Here is a 14,123-nt window from a genome sequence, read left to right on the forward strand (position 1 = left end):
TCTCCATCTCAGCCCCATGTCGAAGAGGCGCCCCATGTCCCAGCCATTCCATGCTCAAGGGTGGTTGGAGTTCCGTCTGAAGCTAGCCCCATCAGCATTGCAGATCCATCTTCTCCAGCCTAGATGCCGACTGTTGAGCTCCATCCAAGCAGACTCAAATCTGTGCTCTTTATCCTCCTTCGGTCCAAGCAATCCCAGCCTTGACATCCATCTTCTACAACCTAGCAATCCAGAAAAAAGAAGAAGAGGAAGAACGGTGAAGATGAAGAATCGGGAGAGAGAAAGAGAAAAAATGTATTTATTTTAATTAGATTTTTAGTTTTAGGTATTTTGAATAATTATTTTTAATTTTAATTTAATTAAAGTATGATTTTTAAATAAAATTTTAATTTTTTATTAGATTTTTAATGAGTTTTATTTAATTTTTAAATATAAATTCAATTATTAATAACGTGGACCAATCAGAAATTGTCACGTAGGTACTGACCTGTTAGATAACGATGAGGTACCAACGGGTGCCAAGAAAGTGTAACGGAAAGTATTTTAGTCGCAAAAAAAAAAGAGTTAGGTATTTAAGTGTCATAATTTGCAAAACTTAGGTATTTTCGCCGCAAATATCCCTATATATAAATATATATATATATATATATAATTTTTATAACGTACTAAAATTACCTAATAAGGCTAGAGCTGTAAATACCGATCGAGCTTTCTAGCACGGCACGAAACCAGTACGAGCCCAGGAGGCACGAGCACGGCACGGCACGAAACCAGTACGAGCCCGGGAGGCACGAGCACGACACGGCACGAAAAAATATGGGCTTGGGCCAGGCACGACACAAATTAAAAATTGGCACGGCACGACACGACACAACATGGGCCTAAGCACGGCACGACACAACAAGCCCGAAGGCACAACACGAAAGCACGAACAAACTAGCCCGAAAGCACGACACGATAAAAAGCCCGATATTTTGACATTAATAATGATAATAAATTTTTATTTATCAATTATCTATAAATTAAAATGATAATAAAATTCTATTATTTTTCTCAATGTTTATATGTTTATAATTATATTAATTTATTTTAAGAATTGTGAGTTAAATTTTTTAGCATTTATTAGTAGGTATTCAAATTCTAATAATTATCTTTGATATAATTTTGTGTAAAGTATTGTTAAAAATATCTAATACTATAATTTAAATAAAGAAATGTATTTGAATTGGTGGTGAGTCCATTGATTGTTAAAGAAGAGGTGGAGGGTTCAATTCTCCATCCTCATATTTTTTGGCAATACTAAAATGGGCCTAAAAGTGGACCCAAATAAGAAAAGTGGGCCGGCCCGACACGGCACGACATGGGCCGTGCTGGGCTTACTCTTTCAAATATGGGTCGGCCTGGCCCAACACGAATTGAATATGGGCCCAGCCGGAATTATTCGGAGGCACGAAAATGTGGGCTGGGCCGGGCCGGGCCGGCCCACATTTACAGCTTTAAATCGGCCCAACCCACATTTACAACTCTAAATAAGGCTTAGGGCCTTGATTAGGGGGTCAGGATGACAATATATGAAATTATATGTTTATTTGATATATTTGATTGCGATTATGTGAGTTATATGATAATATAACTAGTTATGCATGTTTAAGGATATTAAACATGCATGGAGGCCCGTTTCTTATTAGAATGGCAACTTTCGTAATTTAGCATGTTATGGGCATAATTGTATATATGCTCATATATGTGATATATGTGAGAGACCACATTATTATGTGGGTTTATTTGGGTTACTTGGCACGAGACGATCTTAGGGAGCAAGTTAGCAGGAAAGTTACAACGGGACCCAATACCCGACTCGGGGTGAGTCAATGGGTATTTGGCATTAAATTGGGTTATCGAGTAATGGGAATAAATAATTGAGGATACATTTGGAGTTAGTGAGATTAGGAGGGAATACTGGGGATTTTGACCATTTTGCCATCCGGGACGTTTTTTGTACCCCGAGCCTCGGGATTAGCTTAAGTCACTTAAGCCTTAAGGAAAACAAACACTCAAAACACTCCTTCTTATAACAGACTCTCTCTCTCTCTCTCTCTCTCTCTCTCTCTCTCTCTCTCTCTCTCTCTCTCTCTCTCTCTCTCTCTCTCTCAGCTTCCTAAGTAAGTTCTTGAAGAACTAAGAAGATTTTGGCTAGAAAGTAAGGAATTGAAGGCTCGGGATTAAAATTTGGATAGCTTGTGCTAGGGGATCAACATTCATAGCTGAGGTAATGTGTTAATCTCTATGTTTAACTGAATTTTGTTAGAATTCATAGTTGTTCTTGAGCCTTATAGCTCAAGATTTGAATTGGAAGTTTTGATGAGTATTGCATCTAGGTTTTAGTTGGGTTTTGTTGCTGGGAAGATATTAAAACTATTATGTGGATTGAATATTATCGTTTTAGGGTGAAATTGGGATAGTTTTGGTTGGATTTGGCTGATAAAAATGGAGGAAATCTGGGTTCGCAAGGCTAAGTCGCGGCCCTGTTCTTGAGGGGCCGCGACCCAACTGAACCCAGGGCCCTGAGAGGCTTCTGTATGGGAGGCGCGCCGCGACCCTCAAGGGCAGGTCGCGGCCCGTGTTCTATTTCCAAGGGAGGAGGGCCTCTGACTTGAGGGGCACGCCGCGACCCGCGCCCCTCAAGGGTAGGTCGCGGCCCGCCTGGGCTATTTTGGCCATGGGGAGATTTTAGAGACGAGAATCTTTTCTGTAGGGCTCGGGATCGATTCTACTACCCGGTTTAGTAGAATTCGAGGTCCCGGAGGCTAGGACTCAGTCCGGAAGCCTTTATTTGCTTGTTATTGATGGAATCCTATATTATGGTTGTGACTAGGTTATCGCTAGGGGCTCAGAACTGGGATTGTGCTCGAGGGTCGTTCTTATTTTATGCTATACTCGGATCTAAGGTAAGAAAACTGCACCCAATACGTATTATATGTGATTAGGGCTTGGCCCGATAGTTAATAATAATTATGAATAGGGCTTGGGCCCCTAAGAAATGATTATGACTAAGTTATCATTTTGTTATTGATTAAAATACTTGAATATTCTATACCTGCTTAAGTGTTTCATGACTGTTCGCTTGGTTTGCGTGGCTAAGGCTTGGCCCCGTTAAATTAGCATGATTATTACTATGATTACGGTTACTGTAATGCCCCAAAATCCCTAATGCGGTTTAATGGCTGGATTAGTAGGCCGAGAGGGCCATAACTGTTTAATTATGCCATTAAATGATAATATGCATGTTTATGTGAATTATATTATAATATGATATTATATGCATGCATGTGGGTCCACATTTGATTATTAGGGTGTTTTGGTAATTTGGCCTGTTGAGGGCATATTTGTATATTTGGGTGCATATTATGATTTGTGAATGAGATCCCATTATTATGGAGATATATTCGAGCTATTCGGCATGAGACGGTCTTATATTATGAATTAGCGGCTTTTTCATAACGGAGGTCTTTTATTGGGATATTGAGTAATGAGAATGCTATTTGATGATAAATTGGGAGTTATTGAGATCAGGAGGAAATTCTGGGAGTTTTGACTATAATGTTCCTGGGGAGGTTTTTGGGGTCCCGAGCACTAGGTTTTATTTGAGATTACTTAAGCTTGAAGTAGCTTGTCAGATAGAACAGTACGTTAGAAACCTCTCGTTCTCTTCCCGTTAGTTCATTTTACCGTTCGAGGCATTTTCGAAGAAATCTTGAGTTCTAAGAGTCGGAATCAAGCGAGGATCGAGGCATAGTGATCCTAGGAAAGATTAGAAGCTTCTTGACCGAAGGATTTTATGAGAAACAACCTAATCAAAGGTAATTTAAGTTTTAAGTTTTGAGTTTTTAGAGTTTCTAAGCTTAGAATTGGTTTTTGTGAATCGTTGAGATTTTGGTTCGCTTGAGCCTTGGGATTTGATGGTTTTGGATCATTGGGAAGCTTGGGAACTTTGATTTGATGATTTGGAAGTGTTTAGGTATGTTTTTGGAGAGTTTGGGATGAAGGAAAATGAGGTTTTTGGCTGGGCTCGTGGTAGGGCCGCGGCTTTGTTCTAGGGCGCCGCGACCTAGGCTCAATGAAGGAGGTGGCTTGCTGTATGAGCAGTTAGGGCCGCGGTGCAAGGAGGAGCGCCGCAGCGCTAGCCACAGGCAGAGGTGGATTTTGATTCTGTTTGGGGGCAGGCCGCGGCGCAAGGCTGGTGTAGAGCCGCGGCGCTTAAGGGAATTTTTGGCCAAAATTGTGTTTTAATTATGGGAACTTAAACCTTAGGCCTCGGGATCATTCCTACTACCCGGTTTAATAGGATTCGACGAGAAACAACCCAATCAAAGGTAATCTAGGTTTTAAGTTTTGAGTTTTTAGTGTTTCTAAGCTTCGAATTGGCTTTTGTGAATCGTTGAGTTTTTAGTTCGATTGAGCCTCGGGATTTGATGGTTTTGGATCATTGGAAAGCTTGGGAAATTTGATTTGTTGATTTGGAAGTGTTTAGGTATGTTTTTGGAGGGTTTGGGATAAAGGAAAACGAGCTTGGGGATGGTTGTGGGTTGGGGGTCGCAGCCCTGTTCTTGGGCGCCGCGGCCCTAGCTCAAAGAAGCTGGTGGAGCGATTTTGCCTAGCTGGGCGCCGCGGCCCTTACTCCTAGAGTGGTTGGGGGCCGCGGCTCAAGGTGTTAGGGCCGCAGCCCTTGGGCAGTTTTGAGCCCGTTTGAGTGTTTGACTCCGGGAACTTGGTTTTAGGCCTCGGGATTGTTCCTACCACCCGGATTAGTAGGGATTGATGTCCCAGAGGCTAGATCTTGGTTTGGGAACCTTTGATGTTCTTTTTAATGATGGTATCATATATTTGGTTATGGCTAGGTGACCGCTAAAGGACTAAAAGTAAGATCGTTCTCAAGGATCGTTCTTATATTCATTCTCGCTCGAATCAGAGGTAAGAAAACTGCACCCTGTGTATGTGACATGCATAATTGTTGTTGAGGCATGTTGATTGATAAATGTGGACATGGATTGCATATTAAAAGCTAGCGAATGTTGTTTACTTATGTATGGCACTGACTAGTCAGGGACGACACTGGTCACGTATCACTAACCTAAGAGTCAGAAATGGCATAAGCGTCCTGAACGCAGGGCCGAATGAAGATTAGATCTAATCGATATCAGCGCTGAATGACCCTAAGGCATTAACGCTGGACCGAACCTAAGGTCGATGAAAACTTTTAAGCGCTTGGCTAGTCTAGGACTAGTTACTCAGAGCCAGGGCCTAAGGCCTAGGTGACTGCTTGTCACATGGCTAGGAAACAGTGTTCCATAGTTATGACTCTAGAGTCATGAGGAAGGTTATGTTGGTGACTAGTCATCATGCACCTATCCTGTTTAAGCTAGTTAAAGGTTCACTTATCTGTTAAGCCCCGATGACCCTATCATCACATGGCTAAAGGGAGTTGTACCCACCTTAGTGACTTTTGCGACTGTCACTTACCTGTTTTGGACTGAAATTCCTGAATGATTATTATGATCATTGTTGATATTATATCATGCTATATTGTGTTTTCTTGTTGGGCCTTGGCTCATGGGTGCTATGTGGTGCAGGTAAAGGGAAAGAAAAGCTCACCCAGTCTTGAGTGGAGAGCTTAGGTGGTGTTGTGTACATATGCGGCTGCTTGACCACCACGGCCAAGGAGTTCTCAGAGGAACTAGGGGGTTATCCCTATTTTTTCCACTTAGGTCGGCGGGGTTGTAAATTTGAAACAGTAATGACCATTTTGAGTTGTAAATAGCTTGTAAATGTTTTTGATGGGCCCATGAACAGTTCTATGTACTTAATAAAATATATCATTTCCTTTTTATTGGTTTTCCACCTTAGCCTGTTAATAACACTTAGAAGCACGTTTTTAACTAAAGGACTCAGATAGCGAGTCAAATTTCCGGTTCACCATAACTGTTCTGGGGTAACCAGGGCGTTACAATTACTTGATGATATTATGTAACGACCCAAAATTACTAATAAGGCTTAAGAGCCTTTATTAGTGTGCCGGGAGGGCATAACTGGAGGTTAAGAGAATTAATGGTAAGAAAGCGTGAATAGGGGTATTGAATAAGTATGCGGGCCCTGTTTGGCTGGTAAGGGCATAATGGTAATCTTGGCCGTTAGGGTATAAATGTGAATGTGTGTGATGGATTGTGAGACCACATTATTATGTGGGTAGATTGATAAATATATATGCGTGTACAAGTGTGTGCATTTGTAACTATCGGCACGAGGCGATCCCAGGGAGCAGGTAGCGGGAAAAGTCACAACGGGGCTTAATAGTTGGCTTTGGATAAGTCAGGATTATTATAGGTACCGGGTAGTTATTTAGACTATCGGGTTATGAAAATAAATATATGGAGATATATTTGAGGTTAGGATGTCTAGGTGGGAATATTGGGGGATTTTACCATTTTGGCCTCGGGGACAGTTCCGGCACCCCGAGCCTTGGGTTTGACTTAAATGATAAGGTTAGACTTAAGAAGATAGGGGAAACACAGATAAACCGACTCTTCTTCTCTCTCCCTCTTCTCTCTCAAGGAAACTAGGAAGAACACAAGGGAAGCAAAGGAAATTTGGAGGATTTAGGTTGGGATTCCAGAGAATTTCAGTGGGGATTCAAAAGCTTAGTGCAAGGGTTATCCAAGGAACATTCAATCAAAGCCAAGGTGAGAATCAAACTGTTTTTTTGAGGTTAGAAGCTCTGAGTTTTTCTGGGTAGTAAGATAATTATAATTTTTATGTTTAAGGTTGAATTGAAGCTAGAAACTTGGGAACTAGCTGGGATTCTGCTTGGAGAAGGGGTTCAGCTAAAGAGGTAAACTTTAATTTATGATTTAGAAGCTTAAATTTGAGTTCTGTATGGTTGGTATTAGTGTTTGATGTTCTTGAGTTTCAGAGATTGAAACATGGGTTGCAATGAGTTTTAGGTTGGGTTTCCTGTTGAATTAAGATGTTAAAGTTGTCTTAAACGTGTTGGGAATGATTGATATGGAAATAGGGAGCTTTGGGATGGTTTTGGTTAAGGTTTGGAGGTTGGAAATGGTGGAAATTCTGGGCTCGAAGGGAAGGGCCGCGGCTCTGTTCTAGAGCACTGCGGCCCTAGGATGAAGATGAGCCAGGAGGGCTCGGCCAAGGGGGAGCGCCGCGGCGCCCAAGGCAAGGGCCGCAGTGCATGTCTTTTTCCAGGGAGGCCCTTGGTTCTGTTCTGAGGGCAGGGCCGCAGCTAAGCTTCAAGGGCCACAACCCTTGGGTGTATATTTGAACATTTGGGGTTTTAAAGCAAGGGAATCATACCTTAAGTGCTCGGGATCGATTCCATCACCGTGCTTGGTGGGATTTGTTTTCCCGGAAGCTAGTTTTGTACCCGGAAATCTATATTTGAATATTAATGGAATCCATTATCTTGGTTGTGACTAGGTGATAAGCTAGGGCTCGGGAATGGATCGTGCTCGGGGGTCGTCCTCTCTAATTAAAGCACTTGGAATCAAGGTAAGAAAACTGCACCTGTGTATGTGGATAGGATGGGACTAAGTGTTCCCTCTATTTGAATGTATTGTTATGTGATCATAATAAATCATGTGAACATGTTGGGACTAAGAGTTCCCTAAAATCGTATGAATGTCATAAGGTGGTATTATGCCACGGGGACATGTGGTAACGGCCTAAGGGTGCCGAAATCCACACTTGCGCACATGGCACGGCTCGGACACTGGTATCCGAGGACAGATTATTATGCACTGAGCTCGGTTAAGCTGGCCAGAGTCAGTGGGCATGTCACTGGAGTTGGCCTAAGCGAGCCAAAGGCAGTGAGTTAAACATAGGGTGCGGCTTGCGGGCGCTAACCCTAGTAATTGTTTGATATGTGTTTATTATGGAATATTGTCTGTGACTTAAAGAGTATCTAGAGATGGATTAATGGTTATTGATCAGTGTGTTGCTTTGAGTGAATTTTATGGCTTGATGGAACCGAATAGTATTTTATGATTATTGGGCTATGCTCTGTGAACTGTTAGCTGTTAATATTGTTATGTTGTGATGTTATGTTTTCTTACTGGGCTTCGGCTCACGGGTGCTACATGGTGCAAGTAAGGTAAGTTGGCCATGGGTTGGAGAGCTCTGGGGGCGAGGTTTACATTGTCAGCTGCTCGGACACCATGGTCGAGGATTTGTACAGGAACGGGAACCTAAAACGTATATTTTTCCATTAGAGTGGCCGGGTTATTTATTTGTAATTAAGAAATTTGTATTTACATTATTTAAACCCTGATTTGGGATCCCATGAAACAAACATCTGTTTTAATAAAGTTTAACCGTTTATAATCAAAATTCTTTTTAACCTAATCTTTTTGTGTTATTAGATACATAGTTCAAACTAAATGACTTGATTAGCAAGTCCTGCACTATTTCAAACACACAGTGTAGCGGTCTTGGTTATCCAGGGCGTTACATATTATGTGATTAATATGTAAGCGTGTTTGTCTTGTTGAGGTATGCCTATCCATATCTGTTTTTGTATAGATATTCGAATACCTGGATCAGTACTTGTTTTATTAGTCAAGGACGGCAATAGCACGCTGCGCGCTAGTCGAAAGGCTTAGGCCTAAACTACCAACATACTATTACATAGGCCGACCCAATGGTCGATGGAAAACAAAAGTGTTTGGCTAGCTTTATGGCTAGTTACCTAGAGCTAAGGGCGAGGGCCCCAAGTGACTCTATGGTCACATAGCTAGAGGATAGGGCCCCGGGGTTGACTCTAAGGTCACCTGTTCAGGGAAAAGGCCCTAGAATGGTCTAATGACCATTTATTTATGATTGTATGTTGATATGAGTAGATTATTACTCTTTTTTATGCACATGTTTAAGTTTTCTTGCTGAGCCTTGGATCACGGGTGTTTTGTGGTGCAGGTAAGGAAAAATGAAAGTTTGACCAGCCATGAGCTAGAGAGCTTCGGTGGCGGCGTGTACATATGTGGCTGCTCGTCCACTATGGCCGAGGATATCTCAGAGGAACGAGGGTTGTAGCCCTGATTTTGCCACTTCGGTCGCTCGATGGATATACACAATTTTAAACATTTGTTTGTAATATTTTGGGATCTCATGTATGTATAAACTTTTTAAATAAAAGTCAATTGTTCATTTGACTAAAAATTGTAACCCTAACCTTTGTCATTAACCCTAGTTACACGTTTATAACCAAATGACTTGATTAGCAAGTCTGACACAATTTAAAGTACACAGTGTAACGGTCCATGATTAGGAAGGTGTTACATTTTTTATATTTGGTGAGGGTTTCCTTTTCCTCTACAATTAATTTTTTTTTTTTGGGGAATAAATTTTATTACTATTTAAAGTGAAGAACGGAATAAGATTACAATTTTATTGTCTAGCAAAAGAACATACAAATATGCCTCAAAAATTAGACAATAAAAATTAAAAGAAAAAATACTATAACCCCGCAAACTTGGTCACTTCTTAACCTTCCAAAAGAAGTAAGATTTCAACCTGAAAATCAAATAAGAATTATAAGTTACTATGATATAATTTATATAAATATATATATATATATATTTGGTGGGGTTACTAACTATTCTTGATGAAGGAAAGTCTTTCAGTTAGATGTTAGAAATATCGATTAAAAGAGCAAGTGATTCTCCTTGAAATATCAACCAACCAGAGACACCCAAAAAAAGGTTTGTAAGATTGAATATATATTAGGTAGATAAAATTTTCCATGACTTCTATTTTTTTTCTTTAGAATATACAGTGTCATAATGGAAGCACCATCATGTTAACCTGATTTTGCACGAATACCATGTGCACAAAACCAAGCCTACAAACAAGCACAAGCCAGCCTACAAACTAGCACAAAAGGCCTACAAATAGGCATAAACAACCTACTACAAGTAGGCTCAACAACAAGCCTATACAAACATGGTGTATGCTGAAAGATGACACTAAATGTAACGCCCTGGATAACCAAGACTGTTACACTATGTGTTTATAAAGGTGCGAGACTTGCTAATCAAGTCGTTTAGTTGAAAATGTGACACTAAACTATTATTGAACTAGGGTTAAAAGATTTTGGTCATAGAAAAAACAAATTTTCATTTAAATAAACGTTTGATACACGAGATCCCAAAAAAAACAGGGTTAAATAACAGTTTACAAAATTTCCAAAGGTCATAAACAACCACAAGCCACTCTAATGGCAAAATAGGCCTTTTAGATTCTTTTGTCCCTGTATCATCCCTCGGCCGTGGCGGCCGAGCAGCCGACTATGTACATTCTGCCCCCAAAGCTCTCTAATTCAGGGTTGGTCCAGCTTACCCTTGCTTTTACCTGCACCACATAGCACCCGTGAGCCAAGGACCAGCAAGAAAACCATATAACAAAGCATAATCAATAATAGTAATCAGATAATTCACAAATCATTAATCAAATACTCAATAGACCATGTCGTTCACATAATCAGTGATATCAGTCAACAAACCAATAGTTAATCATCTAGGTAATAAACATGCCATAATCATCAGATCAACATCAATAAACATATCATACAATACCCAGGGTCGACACCGGCCACACCCTCTGTTTAACCCACTGACTCCGGCTCACTTTGGCCGAGCTCAGTGACTATATAATTAACCTCAGCTACCAGTGGCTGATCCACGTCCTTGTGTGTCAATATTAATTCCGGCACTCTTAGGTCGTTCATTTAATACTTACATGGCATAATACCATCATACAACATTGCATACAAATATAGGGAACTCTTAGTCCCAGCATAGCCACATAATCGGGTGCAGTTTTCTTACCTTTGATTCCGAGTGGAGAAGGTGAACTGGTTCTGAGCACGATCCCTAGCCTCAAGCCTTGGCGACAAACCTAGTCACAAGAGTTATCGATATCTATCAATTTCCAATTCAGAAATAAAATACCTAGGGAACAAAACTAGCCTCTGGAACCTCAATTTCTACTAAACTGGGTAGTAGAAATTGTCTCGAGCCCCTAGGTTCGAACCCCCAAGCCCTAACAACACTAAAATCTCCTCTAAGCTAAAAACTCTCAGGCGGGCACGACTTGGCTCAACAAGTCGCGACTTGCCTGAAGTCAGAGAGCAAGCTCTCACATCAAAAGGGAGGCGGGTCGCGACTTGACCAAGCAAGTCGTGGCACGCCCCCAAGTCAAAAAGCAGGCTAGGCCAGAAAGGCCACACGCGCTGCGGTGCCCCCAGGCTGGGTCGCGGCACGCCCTACGAACCCAAGGAAAACCTGGGTTTTCCTCCTTCTTCTTCCAGCCAAGAACACACCAAATTACCCAGAATTTCCCCCCAACTCCACACTAAACCAGCCACGAACTTAGACCCATAATCACACATATTTTCATCATATAATTGCTAGCAATAAAAACAAAAACCAGCCCCTAAATCCAGCCACAAGAATTCTAGTAATAACCACTGAAATTTCCTACTCAAACCTTCAGCCATATTCATCATTAAATCTATACTCAAAGCTTAAAATCAATCTAAGCTACTCATCAACATAACACAGAAATCGAAACCAAACTCTTACCTCAATTTCCCAGCTCAATTCCCTCAAGTCTCGGCTGAATTTCCTTCAGTTTCTTCAAGGATCACAGCCTCCAAAACTTAGCCTAAGCTTCTCTTGAATCCTTAGCTTCAAACCCAAATGGAAACAAGAGATAAATCGTTTAAGGAGAGAGAGAGAAAAAGACTTGCTGTTCTAACTTCAATATTCCACAACATTGAGCCTTATTCTAACATAAAAAAATCTGGTTATATCCCTTTACTAACAAAATGACTACTTTACCCCTCCACACAAAGCTAACATTTAACTCAAACTAAGGGTATACTAGTCATTTGTTCCCAATTCCCACTAATTTCTCAAATGGTCATAATATCTACCACCTAAATCCCGTCATCCAATTAATCAATAATTATTTACACAATGTCTAATAATCTCCAATATATTCTCCTAAATTCCGTAAAATACGCCCAGACTCCCTCGATCCGGGTATAAATACCCACCGTGACTATTTTGCCAAACCGCTCACTAGGACCGTCTCGAGCCATATACTGCAAATATATCCACATAATAATGTGGTATTAACAATTTATCGCAAATAATCACATTTATGCCATCAACGGGCCAAAATTATAAATATGCCTACAATAGCTAAATAGGGCCTATATGCATACTAATATTCGTAGTCATGCATTTCACATATTCATATAAGCATATAAGCATGCTTATCACATAATTATGCATTAAATCATTTAAATCACACATAAACCAATCATATCATTCCGACACACTAATCAAAGCTTTTAAGCCTTATTAGTAATTTTGGGTCGTTACACTAAACCTGTAAGACACCACACGATCACATCGTTCTGTTAATATGAGTTCTTATTATTTGTTTTGAATTTGTTTTGAAGTATATATCGAACCATATTGAGGTCTACAATTAATATTCTAATATTTTCTTTCAATATATATATCCAAACATATGTTGAGTCCAAGGTGCAAACAGCACCATCAACGTTAATTAACATCATCAAATCACTCCCTCCCAAGAAAAGAAAAAAAATAATCCATGGAAGAAGAACAAGCTGTGTGGAACGAGCTCGACCTGTCCTGCCTCCCAGACTATGACTCCTCCTCCATCACCACACCCTTCCCAGCTACTAATACTCTCCAAGATTTCCACTCCAGTACTATTCTTTCTTCCCATTTCAACACTATTAACTCACCAACGACAGAAGATTCACCGTCGTTTAGCCATGCCATTTCTCTTCGTCCTCCTCCTAATAAACAACCCCTCAGCTTGAATCCTGAGCCTAATTATTTAAGCTTCCCTTTCGTCGAAACCCGAGCTCAACCTCCGCTTCTGTCAAACCCAGTCCAGCACAGTGGTTCGAGTACTTCTTTGACTACTGCTACTACTACTACTGTTGTTGCGAAAAAACAAAGGGTCCAGAAAAAAAGTGTGATTATTACCCCTGAAAAACGGTATATGCAGATGATTAGAAATAGAGGCTACGCTCTTCGGGCCAGAGCCAGAAAAAAGGCAACCAATAACCCCTTCTTCATTTCACCTTATCATTATTTTGAAGTACTAAAAGCTTTAGGTTAATTAATTAAATTAAGGGTTCTCTATTATTTATGCTAACCCTAGCTTTAATTAGTTTTTGTTTTAATTTACAGGCTTATAACAAGGACTTGGAACTTCAACTGGACCAGCTACACGAAGAGAATGAACGGCTCGAAATACGGGTAATCAATGAAAATGACAGAGCTAATATTAAAGGGATTAGAGGGAGCCATGATGACCCTCAATTTTTTTTAAAAATTTTAATAGAATAATGCACAATATATATGTCATTTATATAATAATTCTGACTCCGTCTGATAATCAAATATGTGTTATACACTAATTCTCATTTGGGTCTATCAAATTGCAGATTCAAAGGCTGAAAATCTCAGTTGAGCAAGAATTCCCGGAAAAGAGTACGAGTCTGAACAGAGCCTTGACAGCTCCATTTTGAGATGAACGTAGTTGTAGTAGTAGTACTGGTGTGTGGTGTGTTGTAATAGAGAAAGAAAACAAAATAAGGTCGATGGTTGAGTTTTTTCGATCTCTTTTTGCTTTTTGGGGTGATCTACAATCGGGCTTTGGCTTTGGCTTTGGCTTAACGAAGTTTTCTCAGAAAGACTACGTACTCTAATTAAAACAATATATAGTTGGGAGTTGTGTGGTAGATCATGAAATTAAAGGGTGTCTAATTAATTAATTAAGTTTCTATATATAAGCTTGATTATATAATTTGTCTCTTAATAATTATATATATTACTTGAATATTATTTGGTCTAGTACTGTTCTTTAATTTCCTCAAATCGGTCGTTGGTGGCCAATGAGGAGATATGAGTGAGTGGTGGTGTTGAAAGGTGAAAATATTAAAAAAGAGAGTAACAAAATCAAGATTATTCGTACTCTGCTGCTTGACTAATATATAATTAATAATGTAA

The 14,123-nt window shown here is 40.1% G+C and overlaps 1 protein-coding gene across 1 annotated transcript; it reads left to right on the forward strand.

Moving 5' to 3' along the window:
- The first annotated feature begins 12,690 nt into the window (after positions 1-12,690).
- Positions 12,691-13,230, forward strand: LOC133806702 (uncharacterized). Its single transcript, XM_062244794.1, has one exon. The coding sequence runs from the start codon at positions 12,691-12,693 to the stop codon at positions 13,228-13,230; it is 540 nt and encodes a 179-aa protein (XP_062100778.1).
- The last annotated feature ends 893 nt before the right edge of the window (positions 13,231-14,123 follow it).

This window comes from Humulus lupulus, chromosome X (assembly GCF_963169125.1).
Source record: "Humulus lupulus chromosome X, drHumLupu1.1, whole genome shotgun sequence".
Lineage (NCBI taxonomy): Eukaryota > Viridiplantae > Streptophyta > Magnoliopsida > Rosales > Cannabaceae > Humulus > Humulus lupulus.